General features: G+C 58.1%; 2 protein-coding genes across 3 annotated transcripts; one reads left to right on the top strand and one right to left on the bottom strand.

The window, feature by feature from the left end:
* The first annotated feature begins 7446 nt into the window (after positions 1–7446).
* Positions 7447–15542, top strand: ZNF692 (zinc finger protein 692). 2 transcript variants are annotated; one of them, XM_063389178.1, is made up of 12 exons: positions 7447–7605; positions 8392–8549; positions 8641–8672; positions 8991–9338; positions 9560–9608; positions 9756–9893; positions 10340–10468; positions 12431–12493; positions 12731–12809; positions 12902–13016; positions 13329–13428; positions 13858–15542. In XM_063389178.1, the coding sequence occupies exons 1-12, from the start codon at positions 7582–7584 to the stop codon at positions 14342–14344; spliced, it is 1722 nt and encodes a 573-aa protein (XP_063245248.1). In that variant the 5' UTR covers positions 7447–7581; the 3' UTR covers positions 14345–15542. The 2 variants fall into 2 exon arrangements, with proteins under 2 accessions (XP_063245248.1, XP_063245249.1); XM_063389179.1 differs by having other exon boundaries at positions 9759–9893.
* LOC134546376 (E3 ubiquitin-protein ligase TRIM7-like) lies at positions 15293–20936 on the bottom strand. The gene is made up of 7 exons (XM_063389180.1): positions 20279–20936; positions 18301–18387; positions 17864–18091; positions 17467–17489; positions 17240–17355; positions 16921–16953; positions 15293–16310 (listed from the first exon to the last, which is right to left on the bottom strand). The coding sequence occupies exons 1-7, from the start codon at positions 20789–20791 to the stop codon at positions 15784–15786; spliced, it is 1527 nt and encodes a 508-aa protein (XP_063245250.1). The 5' UTR covers positions 20792–20936; the 3' UTR covers positions 15293–15783.
* Between the last annotated feature and the right edge of the window lie 586 nt (positions 20937–21522).

Genomic DNA, 21522 nt, shown 5'->3' on the forward strand with positions numbered 1-21522 from the left:
ATGTTCCTGGTGTCAGATTGTGGGAGACATTTGGCACTCCAAAAGCAGCCCGAGTTCCAAAATGTGGCATCTTGCATCTGGGAGAAATCTTGAATATCACGGCATTTTTGCAGGCTGAAGCCGAGGTGGCCGGATGAGGGTGGTGGACACGAACGGTGGCCCTTTTCCATGGGAAACTAAACTCACCTGGCCATGTTCCTGGTGTCAGATTGTGGGAGACATTTGGCACTCCAAAAGCAGCCCGAGTTCCAAAATGTGGCATCTTGCATCTGGGAGAAATCTTGAATATCACGGCATTTTTGCAGGCTGAAGCCGAGGTGGCCGGATGAGGGTGGTGGACACGAACGGTGGCCCTTTTCCATGGGAAACTAAACTCACCTGGCCATGTTCCTGGTGTCAGATTGTGGGAGACATTTGGCACTCCAAAAGCAGCCCGAGTTCCAAAATGTGGCATCTTGCATCTGGGAGAAATCTTGAATATCACGGCATTTTTGCAGGCTGAAGCCGAGGTGGCCTGATGACCGTGGTGGACACGAACGGATGCCCTTTTCCATGGGAAACTAAACTCACCTGGCCATGTTCCTGGTGTCAGATTGTGGGAGACATTTGGCACTCCAAAAGCAGCCCGAGTTCCAAAATGTGGCATCTTGCATCTGGGAGAAATCTTGAATATCACGGCATTTTTGCAGGCCGAAGCCGAGGTGGCCGGATGAGGGTGGTGGACACGAACGGTGGCCCTTTTCCATGGGAAACTAAACTCACCTGGCCATGTTCCTGGTGTCAGATTGTGGGAGACATTTGGCACTCCAAAAGCAGCCCGAGTTCCAAAATGTGGCATCTTGCATCTGGGAGAAATCTTGAATATCACGGCATTTTTGCAGGCTGAAGCCAAGGTGGCCTGATGACCGTGGTGGACACGAACGGTGGCCCTTTTCCATGGGAAACTAAACTCACCTGGCCACGTTCCTGGTGTCAGATTGTGGGAGACATTTAGCACTCCAAAAGCAGCCCGAGTTCCAAAATGTGGCATCTTGCATCTGGGAGAAATCTTGAATATCACGGCATTTTTGCAGGCCGAAGCCGACGTGGCCGGATGAGGGTGGTGGACACAAACGGTGGCCCTTTTCCATGGGAAACTAAACTCACCTGGCCATGTTCCTGGTGTCAGATTGTGGGAGACATTTGGCACTCCAAAAGCAGCCCGAGTTCCAAAATGTGGCATCTTGCATCTGGGAGAAATCTTGAATATCACGGCATTTTTGCAGGCCGAAGCCGAGGTGGCCGGATGAGGGTGGTGGACACGAACGGTGGCCCTTTTCCATGGGAAACTAAACTCACCTGGCCATGTTCCTGGTGTCAGACTGTGGGAGACATTTGGCACTCCAAAAGCAGCCCGAGTTCCAAAATGTGGCATCTTGCATCTGGGAGAAATCTTGAATATCACGGCATTTTTGCAGGCTGAAGCCGAGGTGGCCGGATGAGGGTGGTGGACACGAACGGTGGCCCTTTTCCATGGGAAACTAAACTCACCTGGCCATGTTCCTGGTGTCAGATTGTGGGAGACATTTGGCACTCCAAAAGCAGCCCGAGTTCCAAAATGTGGCATCTTGCATCTGGGAGAAATCTTGAATATCACGGCATTTTTGCAGGCTGAAGCCGAGTTGGCCTGATGACCGTGGTGGACACGAACGGATGCCCTTTTCCATGGGAAACTAAACTCACCTGGCCATGTTCCTGGTGTCAGATTGTGGGAGACATTTGGTACTCCAAAAGCAGCCCGAGTTCCAAAATGTGGCATCTTGCATCTGGGAGAAATCTTGAATATCACGGCATTTTTGCAGGCCGAAGCCGAGGTGGCCGGATGAGGGTGGTGGACACGAACGGTGGCTTTTTTCCATGGGAAACTAAACTCACCTGGCCATGTTCCTGGTGTCAGATTGTGGGAGACATTTGGCACTTTAAAAGCAGCCCGAGTTCCAAAATGTGGCATCTTGCATCTGGGAGAAATCTTGAATATCACGGCATTTTTGCAGGCTGAAGCCGAGGTGGCCGGATGAGGGTGGTGGACACGAACGGTGGCCCTTTTCCATGGGAAACTAAACTCACCTGGCCATGTTCCTGGTGTCAGATTGTGGGAGACATGTGGCACTCCAAAAGCAGCCCGAGTTCCAAAATGTGGCATCTTGCATCTGGGAGAAATCTTGAATATCACGGCATTTTTGCAGGCTGAAGCCGAGGTGGCCGGATGAGGGTGGTGGACACGAACGGATGCCCTTTTCCATGGGAAACTAAACTCACCTGGCCATGTTCCTGGTGTCAGATTGTGGGAGACATTTGGCACTCCAAAAGCAGCCCGAGTTCCAAAATGTGGCATCTTGCATCTGGGAGAAATCTTGAATATCACGGCATTTTTGCAGGCCGAAGCCGAGGTGGCCGGATGAGGGTGGTGGACACGAACGGTGGCCCTTTTCCATGGGAAACTAAACTCACCTGGCCATGTTCCTGGTGTCAGATTGTGGGAGACATTTGGCACTCCAAAAGCAGCCCGAGTTCCAAAATGTGGCATCTTGCATCTGGGAGAAATCTTGAATATCACGGCATTTTTGCAGGCCGAAGCCGAGGTGGCCGGATGAGGGTGGTGGACACGAACGGTGGCCCTTTTCCATGGGAAACGAAACTCACCTGGCCATGTTCCTGGTGTCAGATTGTGGGAGACATTTGGCACTCCAAAAGCAGCCCGAGTTCCAAAATGTGGCATCTTGCATCTGGGAGAAATCTTGAATATCACGGCATTTTTGCAGGCTGAAGCCGAGGTGGCCGGATGAGGGTGGTGGACACGAACGGTGGCCCTTTTCCATGGGAAACTAAACTCACCTGGCCATGTTCCTGGTGTCAGATTGTGGGAGACATTTGGCACTCCAAAAGCAGCCCGAGTTCCAAAATGTGGCATCTTGCATCTGGGAGAAATCTTGAATATCACGGCATTTTTGCAGGCTGAAGCCGAGGTGGCCGGATGAGGGTGGTGGACACGAACGGTGGCCCTTTTCCATGGGAAACTAAACTCACCTGGCCATGTTCCTGGTGTCAGATTGTGGGAGACATTTGGCACTCCAAAAGCAGCCCGAGTTCCAAAATGTGGCATCTTGCATCTGGGAGAAATCTTGAATATCACGGCATTTTTGCAGGCTGAAGCCGAGGTGGCCTGATGACCGTGGTGGACACGAACGGATGCCCTTTTCCATGGGAAACTAAACTCACCTGGCCATGTTCCTGGTGTCAGATTGTGGGAGACATTTGGCACTCCAAAAGCAGCCCGAGTTCCAAAATGTGGCATCTTGCATCTGGGAGAAATCTTGAATATCACGGCATTTTTGCAGGCCGAAGCCGAGGTGGCCGGATGAGGGTGGTGGACACGAACGGTGGCCCTTTTCCATGGGAAACTAAACTCACCTGGCCATGTTCCTGGTGTCAGATTGTGGGAGACATTTGGCACTCCAAAAGCAGCCCGAGTTCCAAAATGTGGCATCTTGCATCTGGGAGAAATCTTGAATATCACGGCATTTTTGCAGGCTGAAGCCGAGGTGGCCGGATGAGGGTGGTGGACACGAACGGTGGCCCTTTTCCATGGGAAACTAAACTCACCTGGCCATGTTCCTGGTGTCAGATTGTGGGAGACATTTAGCACTCCAAAAGCAGCCCGAGTTCCAAAATGTGGCATCTTGCATCTGGGAGAAATCTTGAATATCACGGCATTTTTGCAGGCCGAAGCCGAGGTGGCCGGATGAGGGTGGTGGACACGAACGGTGGCCCTTTTCCATGGGAAACTAAACTCACCTGGCCATGTTCCTGGTGTCAGATTGTGGGAGACATTTGGCACTCCAAAATCAGCCCGAGTTCCAAAATGTGGCATCTTGCATCTGGGAGAAATCTTGAATGTCACGGCATTTTTGCAGGCAGAAGCCGATAGGGCAGGATGGGGCAGGATGAGGGCGGTGGACATGAACAGTGGCCCTTTTCCATGGGAAACTAAACTCACCTGGCCATGTTCCTGGTGTCAGATTGTGGGAGACATTTGGCACTCCAAAAGCAGCCCGAGTTCCAAAATGTGGCATCTTGCATCTGGGAGAAATCTTGAATATCACGGCATTTTTGTAGGCCGAAGCTGATGTGGCCAAATGAGGGTGGTGGACACGAACGTTGGCCCTTTTCCATGGGAAACTAAACTCACCTGGCCATGTTCCTGGTGTCAGATTGTGGGAGACATTTGGCACTCCAAAAGCAGCCCGAGTTCCAAAATGTGGCATCTTGCATCTGGGAGAAATCTTGAATGATACTGAGTTTTTACAGGCAGAAGCCGATGGGGCAGGATTGGGCAGGATGAGGGTGGTGGACACGAACGGTGGCACTGGCTCACCGGCTGCTGCCCCATCTAGGACAAAGTTTGCCCCCCAACACCTCCTTCAAGCAGAGCCCCACACCCAAATGCACCCAGCTGCTCCCCCAGACCCAAAGAAGAGGCTCTCACCATTGCTCCATGAGACACTCCTAGGGCACAGCACAGGCACCTCTCCTCCAGCAGCTCCAGGCCAAAGGGCGCTGAGGCTCCCTTTTAAAGCACCCCCGGCAGGAGCCGCCCCCTCATCAACCTCAGAGCCCTCACCTGGCAGTGCCCTGAGCCCTCATCATCCTCACAGCCCTTACCTGGCAGTGCCCTGAGCCCTCATCATCCTCACAGCCCTTACCTGGCAGTGCCCTGAGCCCTCATCATCCTCACAGCCCTCACCTGGCAGTGCCCTGAGTCCTCATCATCCTCACAGCCCTCACTGGCAGTGCCCTGAGCCCTCCTCATCCTCACAGCCTGTTGGAGTCCAGGGGATCCCTCTGACAGCCCTGGAGAGTCAGGGGGCTGTACAGGGGGGTCTGGGATCTGTACAAGGGGGTCAGCCAGCCTCCCACAGAGCCCAGAAGGACTCTGATTCTGGTTTCTATCCATGGAAGTGAATGCTCACATGAAGGAAGAATCACAGATCCTAAGAATTTAGAAGTAGATAGTAGTTTGTTATAGAGTATAAATATAGAGATTAGGATTCATAGTATACGGGGCTGAGAGGACAAGATGGAGGAATTGGGGAGTGGCCCCTAGTTTCCTTGTTCTTGTTCTCATCCCCCATCTTTTGCTGATTTGGACTTTAGAGATTGGTTTAGAATAGAACTGACATGTTAGCGTAGCAAGTTAGTATTGGTAATGTTCTGTAAACAATAAATACGTCTTGGACTGTGGTTGGGTCGGGAGTACGGTACATAAGGTACGGGGCTCTCTGATCCGCCCCAGTCCAGCGGCAGCCCAGCGCCAGTCCAACGGCGTGTCTTGCTTTGCTGGGGACGCCTTGCAAAGCCGAACAAGAACAGTTAGATAATATGAAATAAACAACCTTGATAACTTGAGCTGCTGGACTCACAGTGTCGTCTCTGCCGTCGGTGTGAAACGCTCAGGGCAAAGAGAAGACAGAAAACCTTATTATCTTGGGGAACAGCAACCCCAGGGAAATACCCAGGGAACAGCAACCCTGGGGGAAGATTTCACCACCTCGGGGAACGGCCGCCCCGAGGAGAATCTCGGGGAACATCAACCCGGAGAACAGCCCTCACCTGGCTGCTGTCACTCCGAGCGTGACGCCAGGGGCAGAGGGGACCTGCTGCTCGTTCCCTGGACAGCTCATTGTCTGCACCTGACACACTGGGGCACCGGCCTCTGTTCTGTCGGGCCCAGGCCTGGAGATCACCCCGGCGCACTCCAGGGCAACGTGTTCAACACAAGAGTGCTCCGGTGCTCCATGCCCTGGGCTGCAGCAGATCCCTGCAGCAGATCCCTGCAGCAGATCCCTGCCCAGGGACTGCTCAACCTCCTCCTGCAGCTCAGCCGGGAGAGCCCCGGCTCACCAGAATTCATTTCCCCGCTCCCCCTACTGCCGATTCCTGTGTTTGGCCAGAAAAACGAGACTGGGCAGGGACCCCCCGCCCCACGGAGCCTCTGGGCCCTCAGAGCGGACTGGGGAGACCGGGGCCAGGCTCGGGACAGAGCCTGAGCTGGGGCTGGGAGCAGAGCCTGAGCCGGGACCGGGCTTGGAGCAGAGCCTGAGCCGGGATCGGGCTTGGAGGAGAGCCAGGGCTGGGGCAGAGCCTGAGCCGGGATCGGGCTTGGAGCAGAGCCTGAGCCAGGACCGGGCTTGGAGGAGAGCCAGGGCTGGGGCGGAGCCAGGGCTGGGGCGGAGCCAGGGCTGGGGCGGAGCCAGGGCTGGGGCGGAGCCAGGGCTGGGGCGGAGCCAGGGTTGGGGCGGAGCCAGGGCTGGGGTGGAGCCAGGGTTGGGGCGGAGCCAGGGCTGGGGTGGAGCCAGGGTTGGGGCGGAGCCTGAGCCGGGATCGGGCTTGGGGCGGAGCCAGGGCTGGGGCGGAGCCAGGGCTGGGGCGGAGCCAGGGCTGGGGCGGAGCCAGGGCTGGGGCGGAGCCAGGGTTGGGGCGGAGCCAGGGCTGGGGCGGAGCCAGGGCTGGGGTGGAGCCAGGGCTGGGGCGGAGCCTGAGCCGGGGCTGGGGCGGAGCCTGAGCCGGGGCTGGGGTGGAGCCAGGGCTGGGGCGGAGCCAGGGCTGGGGCGGAGCCTGAGCCGGGGCTGGGGTGGAGCCAGGGCTGGGGCGGAGCCAGGGCTGGGGCAGAGCCAGGGCTGGGGCGGAGCCAGGGCTGGGGTGGAGCCAGGGCTGGGGCGGAGCCAGGGCTGGGGCGGAGCCAGGGCTGGGGCGGAGCCAGGGCTGGGGCGGAGCCAGGGCTGGGGTGGAGCCAGGGCTCAGTCAGCAACATTTATTGTTAATTATAACCTTAGCTTTTCTAAAATCTTCAAAATCAGTGTCTCACCCGGGACCCCCAAACAAACCAAAATCGCCCCCAGTCCCTCCGGGATCCCAAAACTCCCACAAAATCACCCCCAAATCCTCTCAACCCTCCCTCCAATCCTCCAAAATGTCTCTGAACCCTCCCAGATACCCTCAGGAACCCAAAATCCCCCCAACACCCCCCCTCAAATCCCCCCAAAATCACCCCCAAACCCTCCCCCCCGAGACCCCCGAAATCCCCCAAAACCTTCCCAAACATCCTTGGGAACCCACAATCTTCCCGAAAATTTTCCCCCAAAATCCCCTCAGGTTTTGAGCATTTTTGTGGATTTTTGAGTGATGTTTGTGGGGTTTGAGTGATTTTCGTGGGGTTCGGAGCGATTTTGGTCTCCCAGTGTCTCACAGACCCTCCCAGCCACCTCCGCAGCACCCGTGTCTGGGGGACAGCTGAGAGGTGGGTGTCCCCCTGCCCGGTGTCCCCCACCGGTGTCCCCCGCCCGTCCCCATCCCCACTCGGGAGTTTCCCATGATGCCCCGCGGCGGGACTACATCTCCCAGCGGCACCCGCGGCCCCACGCGGGGCGGGGGCGGGGCCTCCGCCATCTTCGCCGCGGCCCCTCAGCGGCGTGAGCGGCGCGGGGCTGGGCCGGGCGGCTCTTAAAGGGGTCACGGCCCGCGGTGGGGCCCTCTAGGCGGGAGATGGAGCGCGGAGCAGCACAGGAGGTTCGCGGGGCGCGGGGCGCGGGGCGCGGGCGGAGAGGGGGACAGGAGCGTCGTGGAGTCGCGGACATTCCTCGTCATGCCGCCGCCGCCGCTCTCCTGCCGCCCCATCCGCTTTAAGGCTCGGCGGTGGGAACGGGCGGGGGTGGACGGGGGGGGGGGCGGGGGGCCGGGGCAACGGCGGGGAGGGGGCGGGGCAACGGCGGGGAGGGGGCGGGGCAACGGCGGGGAGGGGGCGGGGCAACGGCGGGGAGGGGGCGGGGCAACGGCGGGGAGGGGGCGGGGCAACGGCGGGGAGGGGGCGGGGCAACGGCGGGGAGGGGGCGGGGCTCAAACGGGGCGAGGAGCTGGAGGGGTGGGGCCAAGGGGAGGGGCGGGGCCTTTGGAGGCGGGGCTTGGGGACAACGTGGAGCCTCCCCGCCCCCCCTTCGTGTAACCCCCTTCCATGTCACCTGTGTGTCCCCTCCCCGCGACACCACTGTGGAGCCAGAAGACCCTAATTCCTCGCCCAGCCCCCTCCCGGCCCCCCACCCCCGCGCCACCCCCGTGTCCCCCTCATCGTGCCTCCTGTCGCCCCCACTCCCCCGTGTCCCCCCACGTCCTCCGCAAGTCCCCAGGACTGCCTGCTCGTGCGACAGGGTTGTGTCCGTGCCCCCTCCCCACGTTCCTGTGTCACCCCCCAGACCCTTCTATGGTGCCACAATACCCCAAATTCTCTGCCTGGTGCCTGCAGGCTCAGAGCACCCCTGTACCCCCCTCTCCCGTCCCGCTGTGACCCCCCATCCGCAGGCCCCCGAGTGCGTGCGGCGCCAGAAGCGCCGGGAGCTGGACGCGCGGCGCAGCAAGTGCCGCATCCGCATCGGGGGGCACCTGGAGCGCTGGTGCCGCCTCAAGGAGCAGCTCGGATTTGCCCTGCACTCCCAGCTGGCCCAGTTCCTCCTTGACAGGTCACTAGGGGGGCTCAAAACCCGTTAAAACCCGGCTCGCACTGGGGAAAATCCAGGTTTCTGCTTGCTCAGCCCTGTCTTTCCCACGCAGGTACAGCTCTCCTGGCTGCACCTGGAGCCCAGGTAGGTACTTCCTTCCCGGTTCCCCAGTTTGGGGTCTGTAAGAAGTTCATGGGGGAGAGGGAGGATTCCTCTTGGGTTGGGTGCTGGAGAAGCACCTGGAGCTGCTCTTGGGTTTGCTCACCCCCCCTGAGCATCAGGCAAATCCTCCCCGTATTCTCTTTTCGGCATCCCCGATTTTTCAGGAAGCTGTCTGAGGGTTGCTCTTAATGAGGAGAACCCTAAGAGCCCAAGGAGGGTGGAGGGGGGCCTTGCAGGTGTCCCGCTCCCCCCAAGATGCCATTTTGGAGCTGTTTTTCACAGATTCCTGTGTTTTCTCAGGAGAGCTGGAGCGGCTCCAGCCGGCTGCCCTGCAGCGCCTGGTGGTGCTGACCCACGGCCACGGCCAGGAGTGCGGCTTCGTGCCGGACGTCCAGCTGCCAGCACCGGGCAGCACGGCCCCGCTGGTCTGGGAGTGCGTGGCCGGGCACCGCTTCTCATGGGGGGGCCCCGGGGGTCCCAGCAGCCCCCCCTTGGACCCCCCGAAAGCGGCGCAGGGATGCAGCCCCTCCCCGGGCGCCGGGCGCCGGCGTTCGCTCCGTAAGGCCGGGCCGGAGGGAACGGCCGAGTCACTCCAAGGTGACAGGGATCGGGGTGAGGAGCTGGGAGCTGGTGACAGTGGTGGCACAGGTGAGCTCCTCCGGGTCACCTTTCCACCCTCAGCTCCCCTTGATTCCCTGCCTTCAGCCCCTCTCCCAGTTCTAGGGTGGTTCCAGTTCTACCATCCCACTGGGATCAGATGCTGCCCCAGCCCCGCTGACCTTTCCAACACCCTTATCATTCCCTACTCTCCATCCTCCTCCTCCTCACCTCTCCTAGCCCTTCCTCACCGGCCTCCTGTCCCTTTCCAGCCTCCCAGGTGCCTCTGGAGCCAGGGCCTGTAGCAGCAGCTGGTGAGAGGTGAGTGGTGGTACCCACGAGCATCCCCTGGTGAGTCCAAGGGTTGCACGTGGCCCTGTCTGACCCACCCCTGGGTCCCCAAGGCTGGCCGATGTCACTGTCTGTGGCTGAGCCATCACGGCAGAGCTGACCCAGGCCATTGTCCAGCAGCACCAGCCCCGGGGATGAGGCAGAGCCAAGAGTTGAGCCCCAAGAGGAAGAGGAGGACGAGGACTTTGCTGAGGGTGACGACCTGGCCTACACTGATGATCTGCGTGATAAGAACTACCAGCCGTCCCTGGACAGGTGAGGGAGCCTGCAGATCACGTGGGAGCGTCCTAACACCATCCTAGTCCAGTGCAAACATGGCACTGGGAGGGTTTCAGGCCTCACATCTCTGCCACGTGCTTGTCCTGCTGCAGCTGCCCAGGCAGAGCAGGGAGGAGGTGGGGATAGTACCCGTGCAGTGCTGAAACAAGGTGTTTCTGGGGTCAAAGGGCACAGAATTTTGGAGAGGCATTTTCACTGTATCTCACCTGGTGGAGGCTCTTTGCCATGTCCAGCTAATGGCCAACCGTGTCCAACCCGTGTCCTGCCACGTCTAACCAAGCCCTTCCATGACCAGCCTGTGTCCAGTCCATGACCAACCCATGTCTAAGCATGTCCAACTCATTTCCTATCACATCCAACCCATTATCTCACCCCATCTACCACCCAAGCCCCCTCACCCACCCTGGTGTATGCCCTGACAGTGACTCAGAGCCACGGCGATGCCAGGGCCAACCCAAGGCCCACAAGAAGCCGATCAAGGAGGAGCAGCCCCTGCTGGAGCCGGCCCTGCCCAGCTCTGGCCCCTTGGAGGAGAAGAGTGGACAGGTCAGGTGAGTCGTGGTGGCCGCAGCAGTGAAGGGGTGAGGGCGGGGGTCAGAGTCATCATCTTGGCAGTGTCCAGTGCTGTTGGCTGTGGGGCAAGAGCTGCATGTCCAGTGGTGCTCCCGATGATGTTACTGACTGTGGGACAAGAGTTGCACGTCTCCAACGGGCATAAACCCTCCCCGTCACATTGCTGGCCTTGGGGCAAGAGCTGTGTGTCCCAAGGTGGGGGTTAGCACTCTCCGTGACGCTGCTGACTGCAGGGCAGAGTTTCTTGGGCGTGTTGGGTGTTGAGTGAGCAAAGGGGTTCTGGCTCACCAACATCATTGCGGGGCTTTCGTGAGCCTTGTGTCATCCACCCTGTCCCCCGAGGGGGCCAGTCCAGGGTGGTCAAGGAACAAGGAGAGGCAGCCACGGCTGGGGCAGCCGTGGAGGGGGACAAAGACCCCTTGAACCAGACCCATGGTGGGCACTGAAGCCTCTGCCAGGCTGGAGGTGGAACGGCCCCAAATCCATCAATCCCACCACCGCCTCCTCCACCGACGGGTACCTGTGGCTTCTCCAGCAGCTTTGGGGCCGAGCGTTGGGTTTCTGGCTCTCCTTTCCAGGCACACACAATTCAGTGCTTTGTGCTAAAAAAAAGCTCAAATTGGCCCTCAGGGCTTCAAGTGTTGAAGGTGGGGCTTGGTCCATGCATAGCCTCAGATTCAGCACACCTAGACACCTCACCTGGACAGATTTTGTTATACTTTTGATACAACACGGGGTAAAATCCCCTTTTCCCTGGAATCAGCCGTAACTCTTCCATCTGCCCCCTGAAAGACGGGCTCAGCGCCGATCCCATCCCAAAGCATTCCCCAGGTGAGTGCTGAGCTGCTCCCTCACAGCTTCGATTGCTCCCTTTGAGCAGCTCCTTTTGGATGCTGAATGCCCTCCCCTCTCCCGGCAGCTCCGGAAGCGCCCCGGACGCAGCTGGGAGAGGGACCACCCTTCCTGGAGACCCAGTCCCAGTGAAGGTAATGCTGGAATTTGTTCTTCCCCTCTTCCTGCCATCACTGGGCATGCAGATCCCAGGCTACCAAATCCACTCTGAGGGTGGAAGAATCTGCATTCAATCTGGGCCATTCTTTTGGGGGCCAAAAGTGAATTAAATGTGTGGGGGGGGGGGCGTTCTGCCTGATTTCCATCCCAAATCCCATGGTCTAGCCCTCCAAATATATCCAAAGTTACACCTGCAGGCTGTTGGCTTTTCTGAGGCACCAGTGGGGGCTTGGAACTCTCTGCCCCCTCCCCAAAGCCAAGCCTCAGCTTCAAGTCAGCCCTTTTTGGGCTGAGTTTGGTGATAACGGATCATATTTTTAATGTTTTGGTTCATTTCCCCCCTCTTTTGTCACAGCAAGTCAAAAATGGGAGATAAACTCCTGGCTTATGAGCAAAGCAGGACCTTCCAAATGTCAAGGGGTTCCTCCTCTTCTCCCTTTCCCAGGTAAGGCCACCCTGAGCTGATAAAACCTGTTTTCAAGAGATTTGGGACAAGCCCCAGGCTGAATCCATGCTTGAACATTGGCATCTCACCATCCTGTTATTTTTCCTTCCCCAAGCCCCACTTTAATCCACTTTTAATGGATCTTTCCTTAATTCCAGGGCGACAGCCAGGAATAGTTGCTGTTTCCAGGGAGCTATGGATGAAATTATAGATCAAACCAGGCTGGGAGCCAATTTTAGTGTCCTGGGACGCGTCCAAACCATGTGAAAAGGGTTTTGTAACAAGCAATAAAGAATTTATTCTTATTTTAATGCCTGAATGATGTGTTTGTTCCAGCGTGTCCTGCTCCTGTGGGGCAGAAATGGGAGAAACGCTGGTCCTGAGTGTGATTTAATGTGGGATTTCCTCGGGAATCTTGGCTCTGGGCTTGGGGACAGCAAGGGCACACCAAGGCCTGGCTCAAAATGGCTCTTTCTTATTGCAGCTGCCAGCAGCAACCACGGGCGAGTGACAAGGATGCAGCTCAGATCGGCCCCAAGAGGATCAGGTACCCGGAGAAGGGAGGGAAGGGACCAGGGAAGGAAGCTTCCAGGCATTCCCAGGGAGAGGAGCTCAGCTCTTCCACAGGGGATGGGCAGGAGGCTCTCTAGGGGTTTCTTCACTTCATTTTAGATTTTATGAGTGGGAGAAAGGGAAGGTGGAGGAGGAAGAATTCATATTCCAGAGCTTTCCTAACCCGCCTCCTCCTTTCTGCCAATGATTTTTTTCACGTTTTCCCTGTCAGGAAGGCGGCGAAGCGCGAGATCCTCCTGTGCGACTTCGAAGGCTGTGGCAAAATCTTCTCCAACCGCCAGTACCTGAACGTGAGCACCTGGAAAGACCAGCGCTTCCTGGAGCGCTGGGGAGCGTGTCCCGGAGCTGGAATCGGGAGCTGATGGATCTTTTCTCCCGGCAGCACCACCAGAAGTACCAGCACGTGCACCAGAAAACCTTCACCTGCTCTGAGCCCACCTGCGGGAAATCCTTCAACTTCAAGAAGCACCTGAAGGAACACGAGAAGCTGCACAGTGGTGAGGCACCTCCATGGGAACCACACCTGCTCCCCTATGGATTACACCTCCCTGGACATCGTCCTGTGGGAGTTACAAGTCCCCTGCATGGATCACGGCTCCTCTCACAGGGATCACACCTGCTCCTGGTACCCCCTTCCCCACGGGGCCACAGCCACCCATTCCAAATTCTTGTCCCTGGGAGCCAGCACTTCACTCCCTGAATCTCTCCATTCTCATGCCTGGAACTCTCCCTGCTCCCAAAGCACGTTCCCAGGGCCCTGACAGTTTTTCCAGGCTAGATCAGCACAATCCCTTTTCCTTTGCTCCCAGACAAGCGCGATTACATCTGTGAGTTCTGCGCGCGCTCCTTCCGCACCAGCAGCAATCTGATCATCCACCGACGGATCCACACGGGGGAGAAGCCGCTCCAGTAAGTCCCAGTCCCATTTCCAGCTTGCCAGTAAGTCGTAGTCCCATCCTTGCCCTTCCAGTAAACCCCCATCCCATTCTCACTCCCCTCCAGTAAGTCCCAGTAAATCCCTGCAGCTCTGCTCAGCCTTGGAGCCTCTTCCCACCCTTTTCAGCTCCTCAGCACACAGCATCCAGCCAAAAGCCAGGCTGGGATTTCTCCTGAGGTTTTTGCCCTTGGAGCTGGCTGTGCCCAGATCTCCAGCTCAGCTCCAGGGCGCTGTTTATGGAGGCACAGGTTAAAGAGCTGGGACAGAATGAAAGGCTCCTGTCCGAATGCATTCATGCCAGAAGGGTGCTGGAGCTTCAACCCCACTGCACGTTCCAGCCCTGAGCAGGCAGGGCCGGTTCTCCCCGTGCCTCATCCCCAGGTTTTTTTTACTTCTTCCAGGTGTGAGATCTGCGGCTTCACCTGTCGCCAGAAAGCCTCTCTGAACTGGCACATGAGGAAACACGACGCCGACTCCTTCTACCAATTCCCGTGTGACGTATGCGGGAAGAGGTTTGAGAAGCGGGACAACGTCACTGCCCACAAGAGCAAGAGCCACCCCCGGGGGCTGGGGGGACCCCCGCAGCCCGAGGGGATCCGGCAGCACCTGGAGGCCCCTGGGCCGCTGGAACCTCTGGAGCTGCTTGGGGAGGTCCTGGGGAGTGGGGGGGACACAGGGAGGACCCCGCTGGAATGTGGCGGGGGGGACGTTAGGCAGGATCCGGGCACGTCCCAAGGCCAGGGGATGGGCAAGCGGGGGGTCCTAGAGGGCTTGTCCCCCAGTTTGGGGACTGCAGCAGGATCAGGGACAATGCTAGACCCTGCAGCTGCTTCAGGTGCCAAAACTACACCGGAGAGACAAAACTGGGGAAAATTCCAGGGTTTTTAGCCAGTCCTGGGGGAAATCCCAGTTTTTCTGCCAAATCCCAGATGAAACCCCAAGTTTTCAGCCAAATCCCTGGGGCAAATCCTAGTTTTTCTGCCAAATCCCATCTTCCCCTTAAGCCCAGCAGTATTGCCACAGGTGGATCCTCAATAAAAACTTATTTTGGGTAAAAGTGGGATTTGGTGCCAGATTTTTATGGAAAAAAGATGGAAAAGTGAGATTTGGGTAGTTTGGGCACAGGAAAAGGGGTTGGAGAAGAGGTGGAGACACCAAACACTCAGGAATTTGGGACCCAAAACTGGGATGAGAGGGAGCTCCCAGTCAGGCTGTACTCCCAAACTGGGATGGGTGGGAACAGACCACTGAGCTGTGCCTCCAAACTGGGATGACAGGGAGTGCCCAGTGGGGCACTGGGAGCTCCCAGTGCTTCGAATTTTTCCTTTAAACTTTAATTTTCATTTAAAACTGACTCAAACCGCAATCTGACCTTACAGATACTTGAAGCTTCAAGTTGGGACCATTTAGTGAATTGCAAGGGCCCCCAAAACCCCTCGGTGCTCTACCCCAGCAGGCCAGGGACGAGGGCACGTCTCAGTCCCATTCCCTCCTGAGCAGGCGCAGCTTTTCTTCCTCCCCCAGGACCAAAACCCCCCAAATTATCAGATTTTAGGAGTTTTTTTTGCACAGCAACTTTTATTTCCCCACTAACAGTGACAGGGCAAAGGACACGAACAGCAGCAGAGGGGAGGGCACAAGGGGAGCAGGCAAGCGCAAGATCACACCTGGAACACAGACCCCCAGTCCCCTAAAACCCCCGGGCCTGGGTTTGGGGTGATCCCAAATATCCACAGCCCCTTGCTGGGATCCCAGTGCTCCAGGGGCTCAGAATTTAGGGGGATTGAGGGATGAGGAGGGAAATGGGGGGGACAATGGAGGGAGTGGGGAGAGAAAGGGGGGGGCAATAGAGGAGATGGGGAGGTCACCCAGCGACAGCAGGATGGGCTCAGCCTTTTCCCCAGGGGGAGATGGGATGGGATGTGGTGACTTGCAAAGCAACGGTGTCCAAGGGAGGGATGACACTCCCCTCCACACAGCGTTTTAGGGGGAAGGAGGGACACAAAGCTTTGGCTAGTATACAAAGTAGGATGAGATCAGCCTCTCCCTGTTCCATGGGGCTTCAACTCCAAAGAAAAACACAAAATTAACTACAGGGGTGTTTAACCAGCAACAGGGAAGAGATGCTCAAGTAGCATCCCCTCACCAACCAACCAACAACCCTGAGGAAGATTTTGAGGGTAAAAAGACTCTAAACTTTCAACTGCAACAGGGAAAAAAAATCCCCCTGAATGGCCAAGGGCAGGATTTGGGGTGTTTTGCTTCAAAGCAAAGGAAAAACTAAGGATGGCAGGGGAGAGAGGACACCACCAGTGAGCGGGGTGGGCTCAGTTGCAAAGGGACAGCGAGGAGCCCACATAGAAGAGCCAGAAGAAGGGGAAGATCCTCTCGGAGAAGGCGGCGGTGAAGGTGAAGATGGGGGCCATGTTGTCAGCATTGTAGAACGCCACCCACCCGCCCTCATAGTCCAGGTACACCCCGATCTTGCGCGGCCGCTCGCAAAGGGACAGCGGCGTCTCGGGAGAAGTGAACGCCTGGTACTGATCCCAATTCTTGCCCTTCCAGTTGAGCCCCACTGCCCAGATGCCCTCCTCGGGGGCAAAGTCGACCTTCTCCTTGCGGCGCACGGACTCGCGGGCGGCGCCCAGCACCCAGCTCTCCCCGTCTCCCACCTCTACCTCCCAGTAGTGGCGGCCGGCAGAGAAGCCCTCGGAGGCCAGGACGCAGAAGGCGTAGTCGAAGCGTTTGGGGTGCGCCGGCAGCTCCTGGGGGGCCCCGCGGAGCCGCACGCTCCGCTTGTCCTCCGACAGCACCAGGTAGGGGTTGGCCGTGTCGGGGTCCAGGGAGAGCTCGCCTGGAGGGGAAGAGGGGAGGAATTACCTGTGGGATTGGCAGGCTGGACTCGGTGGCTGTGTCCCAAACCCACCAGGGAGGACAGAGGTGAGTCACCTGTGGAATCGTGGGGGGATTGAGCCATAGTTTGTGTCCCAAACCCAACGGGGACAACACAGGTGAGTCACCTGAGGGGTTGTCCTACCTGGAGGAGACCAACCCACGGTTTGTGTCCCAGACTCATTGGGGATGACACAGGTGAGGCACTTGTGGGACCATTCCACCTCCTGTCTAGAGCTTGACCCATCCTCTTTGTCCCAAACCCACTAGGGACAACACAGGTGAGTCACCTCTGTTATCATTATCCCACCTGTGTGGGGATTGATCCACTGTCTGTGTCCAAACCAGAGGGGAAGCACCCAGGGTGAGCCCTTGAAGAGCCCACACAGAACCCAAGCCCAGCAATTCCAACCTTAACTCTTGAAAAAAGGTGCTTAGAGTTCACATAACCTCCAATCCTGACAAATTCCCGCATTATCTCTTGGAAAAGGGAAGTCACAGTCCCAAATCATAGCCGATTCCATGCACACCCCTGGAAAAGGGAGGTTGCATCCCAGTCCTAATGGCCTTACCTGTGTCGTTCTCCAGCTCAAAGCGAAGGTTTTCTGTGGGAAGACAAGGAAGGAATTGAGCCCTTGGAGCCCCCAGAACTGCCCAAGCCACGGGAATGATCCCTACTCTACACCTCCACACCGAAATCCCAGGGAAATCACCACTTTTCCACCTTTACCCTGGGATGAGCCAATGCTCAAACAACCTGGAGCTCTCCCAACCAGCCCAGCGGGGGAACAAGAACCTGGCTCCATCCCCGCCCTGATTCTGGTGCACTTCCATGTGGGATCCTGGCTGGCAAGCAGCGTTTTCTTCCACGAAGGCTCTTGTCAGGCTCACCCTTGAATTCCAGCAGCACTTCCTTGAGCACCGCACTCTTCTGGGAAAAGCTCTTCAGCTTCTTCTCTAGCTCAGAAAAGCCGGGCTCGGGCTTGAGGAACATCCAGCTCTCCAGGCTGCAGAGACATGGGAGTCAGGGACCCAAAATCAGGGAATTCCCTCTGGGAAGGGTTGAAATACCAGCCCCACCTCCAGCCGAAGCCTCCAAGTTCACCCAGTTCACTCACCTGCTGCCAGCTGGGACGACACCCTGGAAGGGGAAGAAAACCCAAGGAATTTGTTAGGATTACCTTCTCTCCTATCTCAGCAATCTCAAAATCCTCCCCAAAAACTAGCAGCATCCCATGAAATGACTTTTGTCCCCATAAAGATATTTCTGTTTCCATAAATGGAATTTCTCACCCCATTAATAGGATTTTTTCCCCAATAAATTGACATATTTTGACCCAAAAATTGAAGTTCTTTCCCACATAAATGGAACCTTTTTCACCTTTTTTACCTTTTTTTCACCCCATAATCAGGACTTTTTTGTCCCCGTAAACAGGATATTTTTGCCCAATACAAGGCATTTCTGTGTCCATAATCAAGAATTTTTTCCCATGGAGACACACAACGGAATCCCACCTCGCCAGGTGCGTTCCCTGTCCCGCTGTCTCCACCCTGCTCTGCCAGGAGCTTGTCCAGCTGGGCAATGTCCTCAGCCAGCCGGGCCACGCTCTCGTCCCTCCGGCGCCCAATGTCCCTCTCCAGTTCCTCCAGCCGGGACAGCAGGAGCTGCTCCTTCTCCTCCAGGAACGCCCGCAGCTCCTTGCACTCAGCCACGATCTTCTGCCGCTCCACCTCCGTCTGCTTCTGCAATTCCACGGCAAAGATCTCCGTGAGGGCAGATCCCTGCACCCGGGGAGCGCAGGGAATCGCCTCCGAGTGAGGGAATCTCTGGGGGCTGGGATTCCCGCAGGGAGGGTGAATTCCCCCACCTGCGGCCAAATTCCCACGGCCAGGCAATCCCCAGGTGAGACTGGATCCCCCTGGATGGGAGCTCTGGGACCCCCAGCACTCACCAGCAGCTCCTCGCTCTGCCGCTCCCGCTCGGCCTTGGCCTCCTCTCGCCCTTTCCTCAGGGAGCTCAGGTGCTCCTGGGGCACCTCCTGCAAGCGGAACAACGAGATCGGTTGGGAATTTCTCCCACAGCCAACCCGGAGTGAAGGGCTGCTGCTGCTAAAATGGCCCAATTCACCCAATCTGGGGTTTTTTTTGGAGCTGGCACCAGCAGCTGCCCTGTTTCCCTTACCCCTGACCTCAGGCTGTGCCAAAACCACCAAAATTCTCCCCAGAAACTGAAAAAAAAATTCAATTAATTTTATCTGCCCATGAGGAACCAGACACCCTGGCTGCACACCCATTCTCCTCCCACATTCCCCCTCCTCAAGGTGCCCCAAAATTGGGGTGGACCTCCCCCGAGAGGAGGAACTGCTGCCTCCAAACTGCTCATTAAATTAGTATTTAGTTATTAATTAAACTCATTCTTATTTCAGTAATTTGACCTTCATAGAGGGCAGAAAAGCCCCAGCAATACCCTGCGAACAGCACCTGCTCTTGGGGGCAAATAAATCTACTTATTTTATAACTAAAACCCAAAATACAAGAATTTTGACTGTCAAGAGCCAGGAGTTGCTGCCTTTGGCATTTATCCATGAGATTAAAACAAGTATCAGGAAAGAGAGAGATGGGAGAAGCTCAGCAACAACGAATTACTAAACGCACATGAAAGTGGGTTAACGAGGGGGGCGAAAAAAATCCCAAGGGAGCGACAACCTCGATCTGTGTAAGGACATTCGTGTGCTAAAAAAAAGGGGCGAAATCCCAGATTTCAGGCGGGGAGACAGCCCCAGCGTCTCCGGAAGAGGAACCACGGCAGTTCCGGGACAAAATACCCTCTAGAAGGATTTAATAACCACAATAATTAACGTGTGGCGGTTAATGATCCCACAATCCCCTTCCCTGATCCCTCGGGATCGTGCTGGTGCCACCCTCCTCCTGCTGCCACTGCGCAGCGACATCGCCTCCGTCCGGCATCTTGGATCCCTCCGGATCCGCTGCTCCCGGCCGGGAATAGCGAGGCCCGGCCGCCTACATCGAGCCCTTGGCTCTTAATTACGAATTCATCCCCGCTGTGATCGCGACATGCCCCCATATCGCGACAGGGGGGAGCCCCAGCGCCGCCGGGGGGGGTCACCGTTTTGGCTCTGCGTCACTCCCCGAGCACGCCGGGGTTGGGAGGGGACGGGCGGCTCCTGGGGGAGTCCTGCGCCGATTCCAGCCGGGCTCGGGCTCGGGATGAGGGGATAAAGAACCCTCGGCCCTGCCTCGTTCGCAGACCCCAGCTCGGTCCTGCCCTGCCAAGGGGGCGCGGCGCATCTCGGGGGGCTGCTGGGATTTTGCACCATCACCCCCGCACTGGGGTGCTGCCCGCCCCCCGGAACATCCCAGTACTCTCCCAGTTCAACCCAGTTCGGTCTCGCACCGGGAACACCCCGCGCTTACTGGCGCTCTGCCCCGGGGTGTCCCTGTTTTGGGGTGATTTAGGTCCTTCTGCGCCCCGAATCCTGGCAGCAGCGCCCAGCTGAGAGGGGATCCCCCCTGAGATCTACAGAGCCTGGAGGGGGCTTTGCTGCACTCCACACGTAGGGGGGACTGGGGGCGCATTTCTGTTCTCCCCTGTGGAACTGGGGGTTCCCGCTGCGCCCAAAGGGCGCTTCCCCCACGGAGAGGGAGCCCCTGGTGCGTTCCCCACGCCGCGAGATCTCCTTGGGCATCCCCAATTAGAGTGAAGGTGCTTCCGATCTCCTCCCCATTTACTGCATACCCCGTTTCTCTGGGGAGGGGGGTCCTGCACCCCAACATAGACCCAGGAGGAGGCGGGGGGGTCTTCGCTCTCTCTCTCCGGGGAAGGGGTCTCGATGCCCCGCGGCCCCCTCGGGAGTCCTCCCTCCAAGCCAGGCGCTGTGCGGAGCGGGTCGCGGGGCTCCCGGCACTGACCTCGGCGGCGTGGGCAGCCTCCTCGGCGGGCAGCACGGTGTGGGCGCGGTGCTCGCGGGACAGGTGACACACGACACACACGGCGCGCCGGTCCTGCACGCAGTACAGCCGCAGCGGCTCCCCGTGGCGCGGGCAGCGCGGCGGCCCCGGCGGGCCGGACGGGGCGGCCGCGGGCAGCGGCGGCGCGGGCGCGGGCGGCCCCGGCGGCGGCTCGGCGGGGCCCGGCGGCAGCCCCAGCTGGCGAACGATGTGCACGATGTTGCCGAGGGAGCGGTTGGGCCGGAAGAGGCGCTGCGGGACCGGCTCGCGGCACTGCGGGCAGCAGAGGCGCCGCGCCGAGTCCTCCCAGCACTGGGTCACGCAGGCACGGCAGAAGTTGTGCCCGCACTCGGCCACCAGCACCGGGTCGTTGAAGTACTCCAGGCACACAGGGCACGTCAGCTCGTCCTGCAGGCTCCGCGCGGCGCTGCAGGGCGCGGGGGGCGCGGCGGGGGGCGCGGGCGGCGCCTCCATGGCGGCCGCGGTCCCGGTGGCGGCCCCGACCCCGCTGGTGGCGCCGGTCGTGGTGCCGGTGACGACAAACGACTCGCCGAACCCTGCGCGTCCCCTCCGCACGGCGCCGCCGCCCGACTGACGGCCGAGGGGCGGGCCCGTGCCTGCGCCGGGGAAAGAGGCGGGGCCGCGCCTGCGCAGGAGGGGAGATGGGCGTGGTTTGCGCTGCGTGTAATGAGGGTGGGCGTGGTCAGTGCAGCTCCCAGGGTATCGCGGGCGCGGCGAGGGGGCGTGGTATTGGGTGGGGGGCGTGGTCGCGCCTGCGCAGGAGAAGCGGAGGCTGCGCCGGCCGCGCTCCGCTCGGGGGCGCTGTGGAGAGGGGAGGGCGATGCCCGGCAGGCCCCACAGGAGGGGCCGCTGTGGGCTGAGGGCCTTGGGGATCCCCACAGGGTGTGTGAAATACAAAGTTATGTTTCGTGTCAGGGAAATGAAGAAAATCTGTGTAATCATAGTGGTGGAACACAGCCATGGGACAGTTATAAAGATGAGTTCTAATAAACAGCTGAGGAAAGCATGGAAGGAAGTTTTTGAATAAATCTTTTGCTTGCAATTATCTATTATAAGTCTCAAGCTATTCTGCAATAAGTGTCCTTTAATTATAACTTTAGAAGCTTGCTTTGTATTAAAGAATTTTAAACTGTAGTTTTAGAGTGCAAAAAGGTTTTTTTTGACAAAAGAAGGAAATAAGGAGG

Source organism: Prinia subflava, unplaced genomic scaffold, assembly GCF_021018805.1.
Source record: "Prinia subflava isolate CZ2003 ecotype Zambia unplaced genomic scaffold, Cam_Psub_1.2 scaffold_67_NEW, whole genome shotgun sequence".
Lineage (NCBI taxonomy): Eukaryota > Metazoa > Chordata > Aves > Passeriformes > Cisticolidae > Prinia > Prinia subflava.

Excerpts from the sequence above, each read along its gene's own strand:
- ZNF692 (XM_063389178.1), top strand. The coding sequence starts at position 7,582 with ATGGAGCGCGGAGCAGCACAGGAG. Across the intron at positions 7,606-8,391 it reads AGCGCGGAGCAGCACAGGAG|GCCCCCGAGTGCGTGCGGCG; the intron begins GTTCGCGGGGCG and ends CCCCATCCGCAG. Across the intron at positions 8,673-8,990 it reads TGGCTGCACCTGGAGCCCAG|GAGAGCTGGAGCGGCTCCAG; the intron begins GTAGGTACTTCC and ends GTGTTTTCTCAG.
- LOC134546376 (XM_063389180.1), bottom strand. The coding sequence starts at position 20,791 with ATGGAGGCGCCGCCCGCGCCCCCCGCCGCGCCCCCCGCGCCCTGCAGC. Across the intron at positions 17,490-17,863 it reads CAGGGAACGCACCTGGCGAG|GGTGTCGTCCCAGCTGGCAG; the intron begins GTGGGATTCCGT and ends TTCCCCTTCCAG. Across the intron at positions 16,954-17,239 it reads AGTGCTGCTGGAATTCAAGG|AAAACCTTCGCTTTGAGCTG; the intron begins GTGAGCCTGACA and ends GTCTTCCCACAG.